General features: G+C 64.3%; 5 protein-coding genes across 5 annotated transcripts; all 5 read left to right on the top strand.

Annotated features, from left to right (window-relative positions):
* Window positions 1-650: 650 nt before the first annotated feature.
* LMXM_21_1150 (conserved hypothetical protein) lies at window positions 651-5,924 on the top strand (the record flags this gene model as incomplete). Its single annotated transcript, XM_003875322.1, has 1 exon — window positions 651-5,924. The coding sequence occupies one exon, from the start codon at window positions 651-653 to the stop codon at window positions 5,922-5,924; it is 5,274 nt and encodes a 1,757-aa protein (XP_003875371.1).
* A 1,028-nt stretch (window positions 5,925-6,952) lies between these two features.
* LMXM_21_1140 (conserved hypothetical protein) lies at window positions 6,953-7,891 on the top strand (the record flags this gene model as incomplete). Its single annotated transcript, XM_003875321.1, has 1 exon — window positions 6,953-7,891. One exon carries the CDS (start codon window positions 6,953-6,955, stop codon window positions 7,889-7,891), a length of 939 nt encoding a protein of 312 aa, XP_003875370.1.
* A 544-nt stretch (window positions 7,892-8,435) lies between these two features.
* On the top strand, window positions 8,436-10,325 carry LMXM_21_1130 (conserved hypothetical protein; the record flags this gene model as incomplete). The annotated part of the gene is made up of 1 exon (XM_003875320.1): window positions 8,436-10,325. One exon carries the CDS (start codon window positions 8,436-8,438, stop codon window positions 10,323-10,325), a length of 1,890 nt encoding a protein of 629 aa, XP_003875369.1.
* Window positions 10,326-10,940: 615 nt separating this feature from the next.
* On the top strand, window positions 10,941-12,788 carry LMXM_21_1120 (conserved hypothetical protein; the record flags this gene model as incomplete). The annotated part of the gene is made up of 1 exon (XM_003875319.1): window positions 10,941-12,788. One exon carries the CDS (start codon window positions 10,941-10,943, stop codon window positions 12,786-12,788), a length of 1,848 nt encoding a protein of 615 aa, XP_003875368.1.
* An 809-nt stretch (window positions 12,789-13,597) lies between these two features.
* On the top strand, window positions 13,598-18,949 carry LMXM_21_1110 (conserved hypothetical protein; the record flags this gene model as incomplete). The annotated part of the gene is made up of 1 exon (XM_003875318.1): window positions 13,598-18,949. The coding sequence occupies one exon, from the start codon at window positions 13,598-13,600 to the stop codon at window positions 18,947-18,949; it is 5,352 nt and encodes a 1,783-aa protein (XP_003875367.1).
* Window positions 18,950-19,442: the final 493 nt, after the last annotated feature.

Below are 19,442 nucleotides of genomic sequence, written 5' to 3'. Positions count from 1 at the left end.
GGCTTGATACCCGTCTCTCCCCCCCCCTCTCTTCTCGCAACAGAAGCAAGCACAAGAAGGCCATCGAAAGCAGAACCACCATAACATGAGAGCAAGCAGCAGACAAGCGCACTCTGACGCAGGTGGAGTGGCACACACCTTGCCCCCGCCACACCGACCTTTCTCCGCCCTCGCTGCCGCCACCGTCCACCCTCAGCACACACGAGTGCTGCTCGCAGGGAGGCGATACTGGGGGAGGGGGGGGGGGGCAGAGGAAGAAAACAAAAGAAAAAAGGTATAAAGAGTCGCAGCGGGGTGCGGGAGAACCGGCACCGCCTCACGCCTAGAAGGCCCCGTCACGCTGTACCACGGTGTGAGTTGGGGGGTTGTGGTGTATGCATGTTTATTCGAGCCGCCTTTCGTCACGTCTCCTCTTCTTTGTGTGGTCACGTTGTTGCCCGCTAGCATCGCTCTCTCCCCTCCCCTCCCCCCCCCTCATCGTATTGGAAGCCCATGACAGGTCGCATGGAGGGGGTAAGCGTTGCCCTGCGTTCTTCCATCATTATCAGGCATCCACAGACGCACACGCATTCGCCTACACCCGCATACACGCACATCCCCATCATAGAACACGCTTTGAAAAGAAAACGAAGCCGTAGCGGGCGTGTGAAATGTTGCGCCAAGGCATCACGGCACTGCAGCCTCTGCAGCAGCAGCAGCCACAAGACTCGGTAGGCCATGCAGTGGTGCCCGTGAAGTCGTCGTCGCAGCAGCAGCAGCAGCAGACAAGCATGCCATCAACGCTATCAGAGGCACTGCATGAGTTTTACCGGGCGCATACACAGCTGGAACCGCACCAGCAGCAGCAACCGCCGCCGCCGCTTGTGCGTGGGCCTCGGCAGTCAGCGCCGCCGAACGTGCTCGCAAACATCATGCTGGCAAAGGAGCGCCTCTCTGCCTCCGTGGCGCGGTCGCACAGCCGCGATCACAGCGTGTCGGAGACACCTGTCGAGCGTCACCGTGATGGCAAGAAGGACCCACACAACCGCCAAGGGCAAGCGGCGCGGCCGTACCCCGGCAAGATCCGCAACACTGCCGCCTTCTCTAGTGAAGGCGAGTGGGAAAGCAGCGCTTCTCAGATGCGCTCCGCTTCGCCGCCGGACAGTATCGCCACGGCTGCGCCACCACTACGCCCAGAGGTGCCCATAACCCCTACCTCAGACGTCGATCCTACGCAGCCGCGGGCGCTGTTGCACGGTCGCACAGCAGCCGCGCGGCACCCGGGCCCAGGTGTCACGTCCGTGGCTCTGCCGCCGTCTGGCACGCGAGCAGGTGCAAGTGCTGGGCCGCACAGAAAACCCTCGCCGTCACCAGAAGCTGCAGCGGACGACGAGCGTCATCCCACGTCGTCCAGCGGCCTGGCCGACGAGCTTCAGCGCACCCGGCAGAAGCTGGCAGAGATCCAACGCCTCTACAGTTTTGAGAAGCAGGCGCACCTGCAGCAGCGCACTCGGCAGCTGCGCGAAGAGGCGCAGAGGCGGCAGTCAGACGACGACATCACGGAGCGGACGGCGCAGCTCTTGATCGACTACGAGTCACTCATTCGATTCCGCGACACCGCCAGCCGAGAGCACCTGGAAGACGTTCTGCAGCGCGTCACGACCGAGTGGAAGCGAAGTGCCGAGAGTCTCGAGCAGACTCGCGCCGCGTGTGAAGATGCTCTCCTTTCCCGCCTACACACGACGCTTTCAGAGCAGCAGCAGGCACTGGCAAAGAGCCTCCAGCGGCACCTCGCGTCGGTGGCCAAGTCTACAGTGGAGACGGAGCGTGCACAGCACGCGGCCATCGCGGCTGCCGTCCAGGAGCAAGTTGAGTCCTTCAAGGAGGAGTACCGCCGTGTACTCGAGCAAGACATGGCGGAGCGGCAGCGACTGATGGATGAGCAAGCGGCACACCGAGAGGAGCAGTGGCGAAGTTTCTTGAAGGACGAGCACGCCCGCATGATCGCCACCGGCGAGGCGGCTGCCCGTGAAGCGAGTCGTCGCCAGCTGGAGACACTGCACATTGCAATGCGCGACATCACGGCGCTGCGGGAGCAGCTGCTGCAGGAGCATACACGCCGGCAAGCACAGGTGGGTCAGGAGTACCTTGTGGCGTATGAAAGCCTGGCCAACGAGTACGTTGCGTCCACGGAAGAGACGGCGGAGTACGTGCAGCGCCTGCAGCACGACTACGCAAGCGTCATACACGCCTTACACAAGGAGGTGAACCGCGTGTCAGCAGAGAAGCAGGAGGCAGTGCGTCAGTCAGAGCAATGCACGTTGCAAGTGGCGGAAGCCGTCGCGCAGCAGCTGCACTTCGCCGAGGAATCGGTGGACTCGCGGTGGCAGGCTCGGTGGGCGGCGGAGCAGGAGGCGCACCGTACCGCTGTGCTGCGGCTGATGCGTCTGCACGAGGAAGCCCTGGAGAAGGTGCGCAGCTCCAGTGCTGCCAAGGAGGCCAAGCTAAAGGAGGAGCATGAAAGAGAGCACGCAGCATGGGAGGACCATCTGACGCGCCAGCAGGAGCAACAGACTGCCGCCGTCGACGACGCCCTCCGGAGTGCCCAGGCGACGGTGCAGAGATTAGAAAGGGAAAAGGAGGGTCTCTCGGTGCAAGTTCAGCAGCTGAAGGACCAGCTGCGTCGTGAGGAACTTGCGCACGAGGCAGCCTTGCAGGACGCGCGTCAGGCCGAAGAAACGCGCTACACGTCGCAGCTAAACAGCCTCGAGGCGGCCTACGATGCGGTACTGCAACAGTACAAGGAGAAGCTTAAGACGGCCTGCAACGGCAGTGACGGCTCTGCTGCCGGCTTCGCAACCGCGACGACCGCGGTGAAACGCGTGACGGAGCTGGAGAAGGAGCTGCACGAGGCTCGGACGGAGCACGCGACTCGAGTGCAGCAAGCCGTAGAGGAAGCGGTAGCACTATGGTCAGCTCGGCTCGAGGAGTCCCGTCAGCAGCAGCGAGCCCACTGTAAAGTGATGGAGCAGCAGCACCGTGCGCTGCGGGCGGCACTCCTCGAGGAGGTGCAGCGGCGCGACCAAGCGCTGGAGGAGAACTGTGTAGCCGAGCGCAGGGCCCACCAAGAAGAGCTGCAAGACGTCATCATGAGGGAGAAAGAGGCCTCGCAGCGTGCGCTGGAGCGTCTCGAGCGGCAGCACGCTGCGGCGCAACGCCAGGTGGAAGCAGAAGCGGAGAGGCGCGTGCGTGCCGGCGAGGATGCACTGGCGGTGCGCGAGAAGCAGCTCGAAATTGCCGAAGCAGAGTGGCAGCGTCGCCGTGCGGAGGACAAGGCAGCCTCACTGCAGGAACTGACGGCACACGTCGCTGCTCAGCACGCGAAGCAGCTCGCAGAGCTGAAAGAACAAGAGGCCATCTTGCGCAGCGAGCACGCCAAGCTCGCGCAGCAGCAGGCCGTGATGGAGCATGACATACGGAGGGTCATGCGAGGTGAAATGGAGATGCGGCTGGCGGAGCAGCTCGCCGCCGCCGAAAAGGGCTGGATACGACTGCTCGAAGCTGAGCTGCTGCAGCGCTTCACCACGTGGCAAGACTTGCGGATGCAAGAGATGGCGTGTGTGCAGCAGCTCCACCGCGAGGAGATGCGTCTGCATGACGAGCACCACGCAGTCCAGATGGCCGCGTTGCAAGATGCGCAGCAACGCCATCTCTCTCAGGAGGCAGAGGCCATGCGCGCGCGCGAGGCAGCCTGGGCGGCTGCACGCACTGCTTCGCTCGACGCCTACAGCGAGGCGGCCGCTGCCAAGTTGCAGGAAGTGCTGGCGGTGGAGAGAGCCCAGTGGGACACCGCTCAGCAGCAGCACGCAGCGAAACGAGGCGCCAGCTTGGAAGCTGCGGCTGCACGCGTCGCGGAGCACTTTGCCATCACGGAGGCCACTCGTGCGCAGCTGGAGGAGGAAGTGCGCTCGAGCTACCTTGCAACCCTGAAGCAAGAGCAAGCAAAGATGTCTGCACTCCTGGCGGAGCAGCGTCACCGTCAGGAAGAGGCCATCGCGCAGGTGAGGGCATCGTCCGCCGAGCTGGCTCAGCAGCAGGCCACGCAGTTTGAGAAGGACCGCGACGCACGCGAACGGGAACACGAGGCTCATGTGCGAGAGGTAAGGGAGACCCTCGAGCGGCAGTTAGCTGCTCAGCGCTCCCAGCACGCGGCGGCACTTGCAGCAGAACGCTCGGTGGCGCAGGATGGCATCACGCGCCTCCAGCAGCAAGCGGACGCGGCGCGCGAGGCGTATGAGAACGCCGCATCTGCGCGGATGCGGGATATGCGTCGCCTGTATGAGCAGCAGATTGCGAAGCTGCAGCAGCGCTGCGACGCGCAGGCGAGACAACTAGGCAGCATGGAAGCGGGGTCGTACCTGCTGGAACAGCGGGTTCGAGACGAGCAGGAAGCGACGCTGCGCGCCGAGTACGAGGAGAGCATTGCGGGCCTGCGCAACGCTATCGAGGAGCGAAATCGGGGCTACGCCGAGCTACAAGCCTCCTTGTACGCGCGCGTGCAAGCCGAGGCGGACCGCATTCAAGCTGGTGCGGACGAAAAGGTAGCCCGCTTCATGGAGCAGCAGCAGAAGCAACTCGCCGAGCTGCTCCTCGCCCACGAGAGAGCCCTTGGGGCGCAGCAGCAGCGCCAGCAGGAGGAGCTGGCACGACTGCGGGCTCGCCATGAGGTGGATCTAAAGGAGCAAGCATGCAAACTCCGCAAAGACCACGAGGCCGCCGAAGCGGCTCTGCAGTCCACGTGGGAGGCCCACCAGGAAAGCTGGCAGAAACTCCTAGAGGATGAGCGCCGCGACCGACGCGCCGCAGACGAACGCGCGAACGCGGCCGCGGCCGACGCGGCCGAGCTCCGTGTTGCGTGGGAGCAGCAGCAAGCAGCGGCCTATCGCGCGCTGGACGAGCAGTACCGCGGGTTACTGGAGCAGATTAGGCACGATATGCAGGTGGAGCGGGAAGAGCTTGCGCGTCGTTGCCTTGAAGAGGAGGAACAGCGCTTTGCAGCCAAGATGCTGCAGTGTCAGCACGCTCACCGTCAACCACCCAAAGCTCAGCCGCAGAAGAAGCCGAGCACCTCCGCACATTCCTTTCCCACACCGGGCACACCCATTCTTGTCACGGCTCCGGAGTCCCGAACGCCGCTCGACAGAAAGTGCAGTAGTGGCGCTGCAACCGTGACCCTCTCGACTCCCGCTGCTCCGTGCTCGGCGACCTCGCAGGGAAGTCCTCTGCTCATCTCTCCAGCTGCCCCTGTTGAACTTCCGCCAGCGCATCACCACAACCACGAGCAGGAGCCGTGGGCAAATTTGGTCCAACGGTCGAAGCAGCGTCTTCGGCAGCTGTGGGACGTGCTGGAGGTTCCCTCTGACGACCAGCGCGCCTTCCTCAGCTACGCAGACTCGCTTGCGCAAGAGGTACCCGCGGCGGAGTTGCAAGGCGCGCTGATGAGGGAGCAGCGACGGTTGGAGGCGCAGCTGCCTCTCCTAGAGGCTCTGACACGTCGCGAGTACGTGCAGCGGCAATTGCGCGCCTTGGCCAATGTACGACCCTTGGTCGCACTCCCCATCAACAGCACGCCTGATGCCAAGCTGAGGCGCTTGAGCGCCGAGCACGGCGATGACGGTAACGATGACGCCGTTCACGTCTCCGTCTCCGTCCCTTCACCATCCTTCTCTGGCGTGCGTACTGATGGTGGGAAGAGCGCTGCTGCATCTGCGGCCGTTTCGCCGCCGACCAAGACGCGAGGCAAGTCGGAGGGCAAGCAACTTGAGCAGCTGCAGCTGGAGTTGCAGCGGCTGACAGAGCAGCTCCGCCGCGACATCACGCAGCATGAGAAAGAGTACGGGCAGCTCTTCTGCGTCCACGGCACACGCGTGATGGACACACTGTGATGCTCCTACACTTGTGCGGGTGCGAGAGGAGGGGGAGGGAGGCAAAGAGGAGGTCCAACGGCAACGCTGCCCCCAGGCATTGCAAACATGCACGCAACACAACGCGCTCATCCGGCCGCATGTGCCATGAAAAAGATCCCGCACGCACACACACACACACATACACACACGCTTCTCCCGCTCCATACAGGAGCGGCGGGGAACTGCCGCATGCATCTCTCGGCATGCGCGCACGTAAACATAGACGGACTTCCCACCCCTCCGAATACGCACGCGCGTTCACGCGGAAATAGAGAGCGCAGTGCCGAAAAAGAAACAGCGTCACCAGTCGAATGTCCCCTCTTCTCGTCCTTTCCGAGGCTGCGGACGACAGGGACGGCTCTGCGGCATCTTCCTTTTGTCTCGTGGGAGGGCGCGCTTTCCATGACACCGCGGACGTATGGGTATGGGGTAGCGACACATGTCACGATGAGCGCCCCCCCCCACCCCACCCACTCGCCCCTTTGTCGTTGTGGCGGTGTGCATCTTTCCTTTCCCTACCGTCGACACCCTCTCTCTCCCCTCCCGTTTCTGTTTTCCCGCTACGCCTGCTGGGCGGATGGTTGCACGAGCACATACACCACCACCACCACCACCACGACCCCCCCCGACACGAGCAAACATCAACGAGCAGGCACTTGAGCACCGACAGAAGCACGCACACGTACCCGTGCATGCATACAGGCACCCACGCTCCGCATCGGGCACCCTCACACACGCTCAAGCACCGACGGCGTCTTCTCCACCCTTTCTCCTGTCTGTTCAGCGCCACGCCCTCGTGTGGCCCACACCCGCTCATCACTTGACAACCGTAGCGCAGCTATCACACCACAGCAACATCAGCAGTCGGGCTGCTCGTTGTGCTGCGCAGCTCGTTGCTCCCCCCCCTCTCACACACACACATCTCCTCCGCCTCTTCGTGGTTACGTTCTTCTTCTCGGGAGCCCGCCCACACTTGTGCGTCACCAGCTAGGCACTTGTGGCAGACAATGAACGCCATCCACGGAGGCGGCCGTATCGCTGCCACGACATGCGTGCATGTCGAAGTAAAGGGCTCGCTGGACATTCCGCTCAACCTGAGCCTGCTTGCAGACTTGGGGGACCCGATGATAGAGCAAGACATCATTAAAGAGGCAGTGCGTATTGCCGTGGGCGAGCGGCTTGGCCACTTTGGCGGTGTCGAGGTGCACCTGAGCTCCAGCGGCGGGCGCGAAGGTGGCGGAGCGGCTGCTGCGCAGAAGGCGAGGCAGAAGGAGGCGCAGATGCAGCCGCCGGAAGAAGAGGGGTCAGCATCGCCGCACAGTCATGACATGAGAAATGGCTGTCGTGGGCGCTACTGCGAGGCGAGCGTGAACCTGGAGGACCTGGGCCGCTGCATCGAGTCTATTCAGAAAGCTTACGAAGGTCTCCTGATCCACGCACAACTCCTGCACGAGCTGCTGAACACAGACACCGCGAGAGCGCCATCAGGAGCGACCGATGTGGCTGTGACGTCCACGCCGCAGTCTCAGCAGCCAAGTGACTTGGATGCGCAGGCAGACGCTGTCACGCGCCTCGCTGCCGCCCGTCAGCTTGTCGCCGACATGGTGGCCGATCACCGTTCCGACGTTGTCGCCGAGGCCGCGGCCTTGCAGGATGGCGCCTCCCCTCAGCGACTTGCCTTGCACGAGACGGACATGTTGGCAGATGAGCACGCGGAGACGACAGCGATGATCCACGCAAGACGATATGGTAAGCAGCCCTCCCACGACGACGGCGAGGATGGTGCGGAGGGCCCGGGCAACGATGACGACGCAGATGCTGGACTTCGCTTTGGCTTGCTGGTCGGAGGTGACGAGGACGCGGAGGAACAGCAGCAAGCAGAAGACGAGGAGAGCGAGGAAGAGCTGCGCGCACGGTACATGGAGCTCGGTTACTCCCCCCTGTGAAGCCCAGTCGGTGTCTCCTCAGACTGTATGTCGCCTGCGCCCGCCCACTCGCTAAGTGTTGTCGATCCGTCGATGAGCCAGTGACAAGAACCCGGTATCGTGAGAGGAGGGAGTGGGGGAGGGGGTTGCGGTGTTCGGAAAGGTGCAACTGGCATTGCTCGAAGAGAAGCGGGCAACGATACAATCACCGTTGGGACCCCCCCCCACGGGGGCGAAGGGAGAGGGCAGCGACGAGGGGGGGACGACAGGGAGGACACGGATCAGCATTTTACGCCCATGCACCGCCACAAGCGCGGCCGCACAGGTGGGCACTTCACTTTTGTGCCGTGGTGCAGCGCTCATCAAGGCGTCTCCATCCTCCCCATGCTCCTCTCCACCACCGCCAACTCGCTTGAGTGTGCATGTGTGGGGGTGTGCGTGTACGCCTCCCTTTTTAGCCGTGTCTCCCTCCTCCTCCCTCCCTCTTTCTTCGTGTAGCATCCCCCCCCCCCCCGCGAACGCGCTCTCGCTAGCCCGACCCTCCCCCCCCCCACACACACACGTCATGTTCACCCGCGTCGGCGCCTTCCTGGAGGCCATCGACAAGAAGACGGAGGAGCTGGCCAATGCCGCCGATGAGGAGGACCTCGCGCGGGCGGCGGAACAGCAGCAGCAGCGACTGCACAGCAGTAGCGGTGTGGGCAGTACCACATCTTTGCACCAGCATCCTCAGCCACCGCTGCACCCTGCAAGGGGCCACGACGGCGGGGCTTTTCATGAGAGCCGCCTCGGGGGGCTCCCGCGCAGCCGCGGCAATGTGACCGGTAGTAGCAGTGATGACTTCCAGACTGCGGCGACCCCGCCCTCGGTCATGATCTCGTCGGCACATCTTGCATCTGACGGAGCGTACGCGGCGGGCCACGTGCCACTGTCGCTGCCCACAAAGCTGCCCTCGTTCCGGCCATCCCCGCACGACTCAGTGACCGATGGCGGCAGAAGAGGTGCTGCCGCCGGATGGGCGCCGCGAGGTGCTGCGACCACTGCGGCGGACCCGTTTGCTGGAAACTCTCTCGTCTCAAGCCAAGGTGATGCGGCCATCGTCTCGTCTGCTGCGCTCGGCGGTGGCGAGGCAGCTAGCCATAGCACCAGCATAGCGGAAGCCGCGGTTGAGCGACTCGAGGCGCGGTGCAAGGCCCTCGAAGCCGACAAGATGCGCTGGCAGCAAGAGGCCGCCACCCATCGCGCTCAGTGCAGCGCGGCACGGGACGCCTTGTGGAAGGCGGAGCAGGATACACGCGCGAGTCGCGCGGCTCAGCGTGCGGCTGAGCAGGCACTCGCGGTCTACAAGGAAACCTCGCAGCGGCTGTTGGACGAGGCGCAGCACGAGTTGAAGGAGGCACGCGACGCCGCAGCGGGGCGGTCGTCAGAGACAAAACCGCAACAGCAGACTGACGCATCGCACGACGCACGGGAGCTGCATCAGCGCCTGGAGCTGCTGCAGGCGGATCACGCATCGCTGAACGCTGAGGTAGAGCGTCATCGCCAGGAAGCTGCCAAGGCAACGGCGGAACTGCAGCACATGCAGGAGAGGCACCGACAGGCGCAGGTGCGCGTCGACATGTTGCAGCTCGAGGTGGGCGCCGCCCGCGAATCGCTCGAAGGCGAAGTCGCGGCACACGCCGACACGCGAAGTGCCCTACGTCGTCTGCAGACACAGAAAGATGAGCTACTGAGACGGGGCAGCAGCCCTTCCCCGTCCGCAGCAGTGGCACAGGGCACCGGCGAAGCGGGCGCCGCTGTCGATGTGGGGCCACTGCAGAGAGAGCTGAATGAGCTAAAGCAACGCCACCAACTTCTCACTCTCCAGGCAAGCAACCTGCAGGCCGCCCTCGACGCCGCGGCGCGTGAGGCGACGGACATGAAAACACGATACAACGAGCTCGCGAAGCACGTGAATGATGCGGAGGTGGAGATGGCAGCTGGCTTCCGCGCATCTGCCATGTATGGGGACGGGAATGGTTGCAGCTCTGCCTTCCCGGCGCCTCCCACGGCTTCCTCCATGCGCGCCCACCGAGGCTTCACCGCTGATGGGAATGGACTTGGCGGGCACAGTGCGGCTGCTGGCACTCCTTGGGCACAGTACGCTGGCACTGCACCCACCACACCGGAGAGCAGCGGCGATGCCCGGCGCCGCAACCAGGCTATGGTGCGTCTGGCACGTCAGTACGGTATCGCCGGCCGCACAATTGCCGCAGTCGTCTCCTCCATTGACAGCTTTGCCGTGCAGGTGGGCCGCGTCCTCACGCAGGCGCGTTGGATGTGGCGTGTGGCGCTGATGTGCTACATCGGTCTCCTGCAGGTTTGGGTCGTCTTGATGATCATTGGCACCCTCGCCCTGGAGGACAGCGCGCATGTGCGGGAGCCGGCGAAGGCCCCACAGCCCCCTGTAGGGTGACACACTGTTTTTCTTCGACTTGCTTTTTTAGTTGTGTTGGCTGCTTCGGCCTGTGGTGACTCTGTTGCTGACTCTTCGGAGGAGTATCGGAAGAGGTGTCCCGTCTCCCGCCCTCATGATGGTCACCGCCAGCCAGCCAGCCAACCCTCCAATCCCACCCATCCTTTTCAACGCGCCTGTCCGTGGCTCAGCCGCTGGAAACCGCACATGCGCAGGCGAGTGCTGAGGCGGCGGTGAAGAGGACTGTGCACGACTACATCCCTGTGTGTGCGCGCGCAAGCGGGGAAGGAACGGCGCGGGTGCGGCTGCTCGCCGCACGCGTCAACGGTACCAGGCGCACATATATATATGCGCATGTGCCAGTTGCCTCAGCCAACGCAACGAAGTCTGAACAGCAAAGATTCAGCATGGCCTGCTGGCGGCGATGGCAACAGCAGCAGCAGGCAGGCAGGCAGGCGTGTACCGTATTGCCGATGACTCGGAGAGGTACCGGAGCACGTACGCACCGATGCGTTGGCGCTCTCTTCCTGACACATCCTTTTGTTGTTATTCCTCTCTCGCGTCTTCCCTTTCCGCTCTGCTGCCATTCGCCCTCCATACACACCGTCAGACTCAATGACGTCTCACCAAGGCACGTACGTGCGCGTGGCGCCGTCGCCGCGCTTCAAGGACTCGCAGACACCAGCGTCGAGTGAGCTCATCCAGCTGCGGGTGCAGCACATGCTGCCGAAGACAACGCAGCGCGCGAAGGAGCGGGTGTGGAGCCTGAAGAAGCTCTATGCGGTGCCGCACGCGCTTCTGCTCCGCGAGCACGCGACGGCTATGGCAGAGACCCTCCACCGCCTGCGCCTCGTCAAGGCGGTGCGCAACATCAAAGTTCTAGGCGCCGGCGGCGGTAGCAACGCTGTCGCCGGCGCGCTCTGCTTGCCGTTCCACTCCTGTGCAGCGCTGCCTGCCGTGCCGGCGGTGGCCAGCGGCGACAGCGGGCCCTCGAGTACTTCGTCTGCGCGTGTGCTGACCGGATCTGCAGATGGCCTCCTTACGCTGTGGGATGCAACGCACTGCACCCCGCTGAGCAGCCAGTCCACGTATGCTGACTCGCACGGTTGGGGGCGTGTCAAGTCGATTGTAGTTCACCCGCAGCAGCAGGGCGGAGCAAGTCCGGCCTCGACCACGGCGTTTGCGTTCACGGCGAGCATGTTTCAGCGTGTCGTGCGTGTGTGGCGGGTGACGCTGGGTTGCGGTGACGGTGGCGCGCCGGACAAAGACTCTGCCGCACTGCTACAGCCCCTGACAACAGCGTCCATCACGTCTGTCGAGACGGTGGACAGCAGCTCCGGCAGCGAAGTTGGGGGCCTACAGCAGCTTGCCCTGGACCCTACAGGCGCCCTCCTGGCCGCAACGCACGCCACCGGGATCGTGCATGTGTGGGATGCGCGGGCTGCGCTCGAGGGCACGTCGTTGTCTGCAGCAGCGAGCCCCGTCGCGGACACGTCGCCACTCATACATCTCTACGCGCAGGACGGCTACGAGACGGCCGGGGCCACCCTCGGCATCACTTTTCATCCGGACGGCTCGCTGCTCACGACAAGCGACGCCGGCGGCCGCATCGTTGCCTGGGACACGCGCAGCGGCCAGCTTGCCTTCCACACCGGCGGCCGCGTTGGCGGGCACCTGCGAGCCGCGCTCAGCGTGGCGTGGTCTCCTTGCGGCGTGCGCGTTGCGTCGGGCGGCGGCGATGGTGTCGTGCACCTCTACGATGCCCGTAAGCTGAGCAAGGCGGGGCTGGGGCCGCACAACGACGCCGGTGGCGGCGCTGCCCCGTTCCAGCTACTCGGCCACGACGACGCTGTCACGTCGCTGAGCTTTTACGCAAACCCCCTCAGCTTCGGTGTCCGTGGCGGGCTGAGCCAGGTGCTCCCGATCGGCTTGGTGACGACGTCGCTGGACCACACCGTCCGCATCTGGGATGCGGACACGGGACTGTGTGTGCGCACCCTGGATGCGGGCATGCCTCTCTACGCGCAGTGTCGACCGCAGCTCCCGCCAGTGTCCCCTGGCTTCGCTTCATCCACGGCGATTATGGTGGTTGGGCACGGTAAGAACTGGCTGCTCTACGACGTCGATATGGCGGACGAGGTGGTGGACGAGGCCGTCGTTGCGGGCGGCTCAGGCATCACGGTGACGGAGAACGACATCGTCGTCTCCGCCCACGGCTCCGCTGAAGACATGCGGTTTTCTGTGCTGACCTCGTATGCCAGCCGGCCCGCAAACGACAACGAAGAAACGGGCAGCGGCAGCAGCGATGACGACAACGACGAGATGATGGCGCTGCGCAAGAAGCCGCTGCCGCCGCAGGGGCAGGTGAAGAGTGCAGCTCCCAGCGCACTCCAGAGCGGCGGCCACGACGAGGAGGACGACAGCGACGAGGATGAGATGGAGATGCTCCGGAAAAAGAAGTGACGCAGCCGCTGCGTGGGTGTGTGTGCGTGTGTGCGTGTGTGCGTGCAGGACACCGCAGTTGCCGATGACGCCGTTGACGTCGATTTCACGGAACAAGGCGAAACAAGTAAACAGATGCGTGTACATAATGGTGAAAAGAATGCAGTCGTGTGCCAACGCGTCTCCCTCGAAGTCGCACTGCTGCTGGGTAGAAGAGGCATCCACGGTGTTGCCCCTTCATGCTTACTACACATGGCTCCTGTTGCTGTGCGCACGTGTGTGTGTGCGTGTGCGTCTGTTCGTGTCGCTCCGCGGTGTTGCTGCAGCTGCGCGACAGTACTCCCTCTCTTGTTGTATGCGTCTCCCGCTGAAGCTCAGCGCCAAAGTGCCGCTGTGTCCATCATCATCATCCCTCTGCCTCTCTATCTCTCCCCCATCGCTTCATGTATGTATATGTGTGCGTGCGTGCTTGTTTGTGTGTGTTCCCTTGCATGTATCACCGATCTCGATCGCCACGCCCACGGCAGTCTCTCTCGCCTCACGTACCAGTTAGTGCTGCCGCACACCCGCGTTGGGCGCACGGGCACGCAGGCAGACGCCATCGTGCACGCTGCGACGATTCTTTTCTCGTTTGTGATTTTGGAAGGAGGCAGCGAAGTGCCACGCGCCGCTCACGGTTGATCAACGCACCTGGCGTAGCGGCAGAGCGTTTGTGTGTGTGTGTGTGTCACTGTACATGCCTGCCGGCGGTGTGTGTGGCGGCGTCAAGACTGGGTTCTCTCGTGGATGCCATTTGTATGTAAAGGCACAAAGGACGAACGTGCTGCACCATGCATTCGACCGCCGCTGTTACTCGCGCCAAGCACGACACGCCCGTCGTGACACACTCAAAGACGGGGACCGCAACACGGGTGCACCACTTATCGAGTCCCCCCAGTAATGGCGATGAGGTTCTCTCCTCGCTGTGCTTCCTGCAGCGGATGGCGGGTGTGTTCGAGCAGCAAGGCAACTACGCCGAGTGTGTCAAAAGCGTCGAGTCAGCGCTGCTACTGCGGCAGGCGAACACGGCAGCTGTAGGCAACGCCTTGGCAGAGCGACGGCGTGCACTAGAGGATCGAGCATCCCGGCGCCGCACTGCAAAGATGCGGCGTGGCGCACCGAGCACCGGCGAAATAGACGACGACTACGTGCCACTCACAGACGATGGGGACGTGGCTCTGCCCATGAACATCTGCCTGCAGGCACAAGAGCTGGTACTGCGGTGCAACAGCTATGCCGTCGAGGCCCTCCAGCACGCCAAGTACGATGGCGCGGCGTTCTTCCTCAACCGCGCCATGTTCCTCACCGACGATGACGAGGACGCGCAGCAAGAAGATTCAACGACGGATGGCGCAGGGGGTGGCGTCAAGAGTAGTAGTGGCGGCACCGTCTCTGGACAGTGGTGGTGGGGTGCAGTGTTGCAGTCATCTGCGCCGCAGCCCGAGTCCCAGCCAGCGATGGCAATGGCTGACTCCCTTGACCTCGACGCGCTGACGAACACGCAAGACGAGGCAAAGCACGATACGGCAGCCACGGCGGCCGCGTTTCGCGCGTGCTTTGGACCGACGCCGCACGATCAGCAGCTGCGCCTGTCCCTCCGCGTGGTCACACTGAACCACCTCGGCTGTCTAGAACAACGCCGCGGGCGACCCCGCGCCGCTGTGGTGTTTCTGCGCATGGCGATACAGACACAGGCCCAGCTTGACGAAAGCCGTCGAGTTGACGGCGACGCCTTTGCCCAAGCCTCGCCGAAGGCGAGGCGTTGCCACCTCAGCTGCAACAGCAGCGGCACGGAAGGTACCGCCTCGACTTACCTGAATCTGTGCACGGTGCTGAACGAGCTGGGGCAGCACGCGGAGGCGGCGCAGGTATGCGAGCGAGTGATCCCGCTGCTGCAGCAGGCACTTCTGGAGTGCACCAGTGCCCACACGGCGACGACAGCGGAAAACGAAGCGGATCCGCGCACGCAGCAGCAACGCCGGCAGGATGCTAAGGATGCGCCGTCCCGCACTGCCACAATGCTCGCAGTGGCGTTCTACAGCTTTGGTGCCTCACTGGAGCGGCGCGACGCTGCTAGCGGCAACGTTAATGCCCAGCGGTGGGCCTTCCAAGAAGCCATCCAGGTGTGTCACCGCTACGGCCTCGTACCAGCATACTGCCGCACGATTGAGCAGGTGATGCAGGCACTCCGGCACCCGGGCGCGGTCACCGCTCCCGCGGAGGAGGGAGCGTGCACAGCCGCGCCGAGTGCGGCGGCGGGCATGTGCGGTGGTGAAGTCAGGTGGGCGACAAAAGGAAGGCTCAGTGCGCCGCCATTCACCGGTTCTTCGGCAGCAAAAGCCCCTGCCAGCGCCAAGGGCCGCAGCGGTGTCGGTGTTGCAGCTTCGCGACCTCTGCCGCCGCCGATGGACCTCTCGTCTTGGGAGGCGTCGTCGGCCGTGACGCCGATGGCGGACATACTGCAGTTCGGCACACCCGCCGAGTGCGAGGCGCCGCTCCAGTGCCCACTGTTGCAACCTGGGCAGACGGGGCCCAAGCGACTCTCTCTACCCCCTACATCAAGCACAGCTTCTCATACTGCCTCACTGCCAGCGCCGCTGCAGCCACCGGCGTCATCGGCGTTGCCTCGGCGCAGCGACCACGGCTCGCCACTCCCCCCGCAGCTGCCACCTCTGGCAGCGTCGTACCCCGGTGGCCAACAGAACGCGTGGCACGCGCCTCACGAAGCTCCGGCGCGACAATCACAACCTTCAGTGCTCGAACCGCTCACGATCAGCGACAGGAAAAGCAGCGGCATGAAGCTGGCAGCTACCGCGCCGCCAGCCCTCCCTCTGCGACCGCCGATGGCACCCCCTTCGACGTCAACCTTTCCACCGACACAGTGGCGCGGTGTGCCCCTCGCAGCCGCGAGCGGTTCTGTGTCGACCACCTCGATGGCCTCCGGCCTTGCCAATCCCCGCACCGGCATTGCCGCCTCGCTGCCCGCAGCCCTGCCGCTCAGTAGCCTGCGCACTTCCATCGCCAGCCTCACCGCAGGAGCTGTCAATGCCTCTTCTCGGTTTACGCCGAACCTGCCACGCGGCGATCGGCTGCAAGCCGCGGTGAGCGACCGTCAGCGGACGCTGAAGAACACAAGGAAGCAGCAGTCAAAACTGCAGAAGAGCCTGGAGCGGCGGCAGCAGCTCGAGACTGCCGTGGCCGACGCCGCGCTAGCCGAGACAGTCTTCCAAGAGCTGATCACCGAGAAGGCTAGGATGGAAGTCGAGCGGTGCCGTCGCGCCGCCGCGCAGATTCAACGCATTTGGCGTGGTGTGCTGGCGCGGACGTGGGTGGCGATGCTGATAGCCGCCGCTGTGCGACTCCAGCGCGTGGTGCGCCGCTTTCTCGTGCGTGTCCGCGTGCAGCGCGCCCGCGAGGCGGAGGAACGTGCCCGTCAGCAAGTGGAGGAGTTGGCGCGGCAGGAGGCTGCGTGTCGCGTCTTGCAAGCGCGGGTGCGCCAGTTTCTCCGCCGGCTGCAGATTCGCCGCGGGTACCGCGCAAACCAGGCGCGGCACTATTACGCAGCCCGCACTATCCAGCGCGGCTACCGCGCCTTCTGCGAGAGGCGTGCTGCCTTCCTCGCGGCCAGAGCAGAGGCGAACCGAAGGAAGGATGAGCAGTGGCAGTTCCGCCAAAAGGTGGCTGCCAGGCGCATCCAAAGTGCCTACTTGGAGTACCGCACAAAGCTGGCGGAGCTCGACGAGCACCGCGCGCGCCAGTGCCGCGTACGGGCTGCCGTCCACATTCAGGCCGTCGTTCGCGGCTACCTCACTCGCGCGTGGTATGCCTACTACCGCGTGTACCGCCGTGACCAGGAGGTACGCTCGGCCGCGATGCAGAGCAAGCTGGTGGTGATCCAGAGTGCCTGCCGTACCATCTGCTCCACCTACTACGGTCAGCAGCGCGCCTTGCATGCTTTCTTCGCCATGCGGGAGGCGCGCCAACATCGGGCGGCAACACAGCTACAGAGTCTCTGGCGGTGCCACGTCGCCAAGATCCGTCGCGCGCGTCTGCAGGCGGAGCATGACTGTCTCGTGCGCCACACAGTCCGCATCCAACGCTGGTACCGCATGAGGGTGCTGCGGCATGCGTTCCTGGTGTACAGGGCGGAGCAGCGGTGCATCCGCGCAGCATCACGCGTGCAGCGCTGGTTACGTGAGTGCTGGCAGGCAGTAAAAGCACGCGAGTTTGCCGCCTACCACGCCGAACTTCTGCGTCAGCAGCAGCATAAGCGGCTTCAGGCTCGCGCCATCGTTGTCCTGCAGGCGTGCTGCACAGCGTGCCTCAGCGACCGACTTGTGGCGAGTGTCCGCCGCATGTACCAGCGCCACGATACAGTCGTGCGAGTGTGGCAGCGGGTCGGCCGCGGTTTTGCGGCGCGACGCGAGATGGCACTGGAGCGGCGTGTCGCATACTGTGTCGCGGTGAAAGAGCGCGAGATGGCGCGGCGCACAGCCGCTGCGTGCGTGTTGCAGCACGCATGGCGCTGTGCCGCGGCAAAGGACAAGGTCCAGCGCATGCGCCGCGAAGTGGCCGCCGCTGACGTCATCACGCGCGCGTACCGCGTGTATAGAGCACGGAGGCAGCTTGCTGATCTGCGCAGCGCGCGTCAGTTACGCCTGGAGGACGCCGCTGCCCGCCGCATCCAACGTGCTGTCGCTGACTTCCTGCGTCGTCAGCGCGCCAAGGAGACGGAGGCCTACTACCGTGGCGAGCACCGGAAGAAGATGCATCGCCTGCGCAGGCAGGAGGCAGCCATCCTAATCCAGTCGGTCTGGCGTGGGTACGTCACGCGCAAGGCAGTGGAGCTGGACCGAGAGGAGTTGCAAGCCTTTTCCGCCGCCGCGATGCGCATCCAACGCGCGTGGCACTCGCAACGCTCGCGGCGGCAGCTGGACCGCGAGTTGAACCAGCGCATCAAGGAGCGTGCCCGTGATGCGGAGGCGGCGCTGGTGGTGCAGTGCTTCTGGCGCAAGATTATGGCGGGGCGGCGCGCGGCGCACCTGCGCGTCGTGACGCAGCAGCGCCTCGTGGCGGCAGTGCGTATTCAGATGTGGTGGCGCGTGCAGCTCGCCCAGCGCGAGTTCGCGCGGCGTCGCATCCTCCGCCGCGAGGAGGCCGCGCTCGAGCTGTACTACGCCATGCTGTGGGAAGCGCACGTGTCACTGGTGAACTCTTTCGTGCGCACGCGGCAGGCGCAGGCGCTCTCGCGCGATCGCCGTCGCGACTGCCTCGTCGGGCAGCTGACGGAGGCGGAGCGCCACCGCTTCACAAATCAACACGCCGCCTCCACAAAGATCCAGGCACTCTACCGCGGCCACTACGAGCGCGTTTACGTGCGCGGGCTTGTAGCTCAGGCTCGCGAGGAGGCGCGGCGGACGGCGGAGCTGGCGGCGCGACAGCAGCGTGCTGCTATAGTTATTCAGTGCGCGTACCGCTGCGCAAGGTCGCGGCAGCAGCTCGCCGACTTGAAGCAAGCCGAGCTGGAGCGGGTGCTTGTGAGTCACCAAGAGTTTGCGGAGAAGGCGGACCCGGCCGAGGTGGTGAGGGAGCTCTTCTGGCTCAACACGACGTACCAGCAACGCGAGGCTTGCAATGCGCGCCGTCACGAGGCAGAGCGGAAGCGTGTCGCGGCCGCGTCAATCCAGCGCGCCTATCGCTGCTACAAGTCCCGTCACCATGTTTCGACAGCCGTGGACCTGCACCGGCGCGATCGGGCCGCGCGGCTTGTGCAAAACTGCTGGCGGCACCACAGCGATGTTCACCGTATCAAGAAGCTCCAGCGGAGACAGGCGGCAGCTACGCGTCTGCAGTGCCACATTCGTGGCTGGCTGGTGCGGCGAAGCTGGCCCCTGTGGCGCGCCGCTGTGGAGGCGGAGCGGCAGGAGCACGTTCTTCTGCAAGACATGCTGGACCATGCCGCGATCATCATCCAAAGTTTTTGGCGGCGTGTGCAGGCGCAGCGGACGGCGGCGCAGTTGCGGAAGGCTCACCAGGAGCGGCACCACTTGCTTGCGCGGCAAGAGGCCGCGATGGTCATCCAAGACACGTTCCGCCAACACCAGTGCCGGCGCATGGAACGTACGCCACGAGGCAGACCATAGGACATGCGGGTGCGGAAGCGGCGGGTTGCTGAAATAGGTTGATGTGCGTGCGTGTTCTCTGTGCGTAGCCCCTGACGTCGTCCCCCACCGCTCTGTTGGTTGTACTTCTTTACTAGTTGGCGTTGGCTCTCAGCGCAATGTACGGCGTCGTGGCGCCCAATACGCGAGCGGCGAGTGTGGTGGAGAGGGAAAACGGGGGAGGGAGGGAGGGGTGGTGGGGTCTGCTGTCAGTGGCAGGACAAGCGCACACACGCACAACAGTGATCTCCCCTCCCTCCCTCACCGCCTCCCTCTTTCAGTCCTTTGCTCTCGTTGGCATGCCGTGCTCCACCGAATATGTTTCCTGACTGTTGTCGTTAGATTTCCCCTCCCCCTCCCCCTCCCCCCCCCCCGCACCTCTCTCTCTTGTGCGATTTGTTAGGTGGGCGTCCGGCGCCCAATACGCGTGTGCTCGGTGTTGCACAACACCCGGTGCTCGGGATGCCGACGAGCG

The sequence above is a fragment of the Leishmania mexicana genome, chromosome 21 (genome assembly GCF_000234665.1).
Source record: "Leishmania mexicana MHOM/GT/2001/U1103 complete genome, chromosome 21".
NCBI classification, from domain to species: domain Eukaryota; phylum Euglenozoa; class Kinetoplastea; order Trypanosomatida; family Trypanosomatidae; genus Leishmania; species Leishmania mexicana.
Note: the sequence above shows the minus strand (reverse complement) of the source record. Positions and strands in the feature narration are given on the sequence as shown.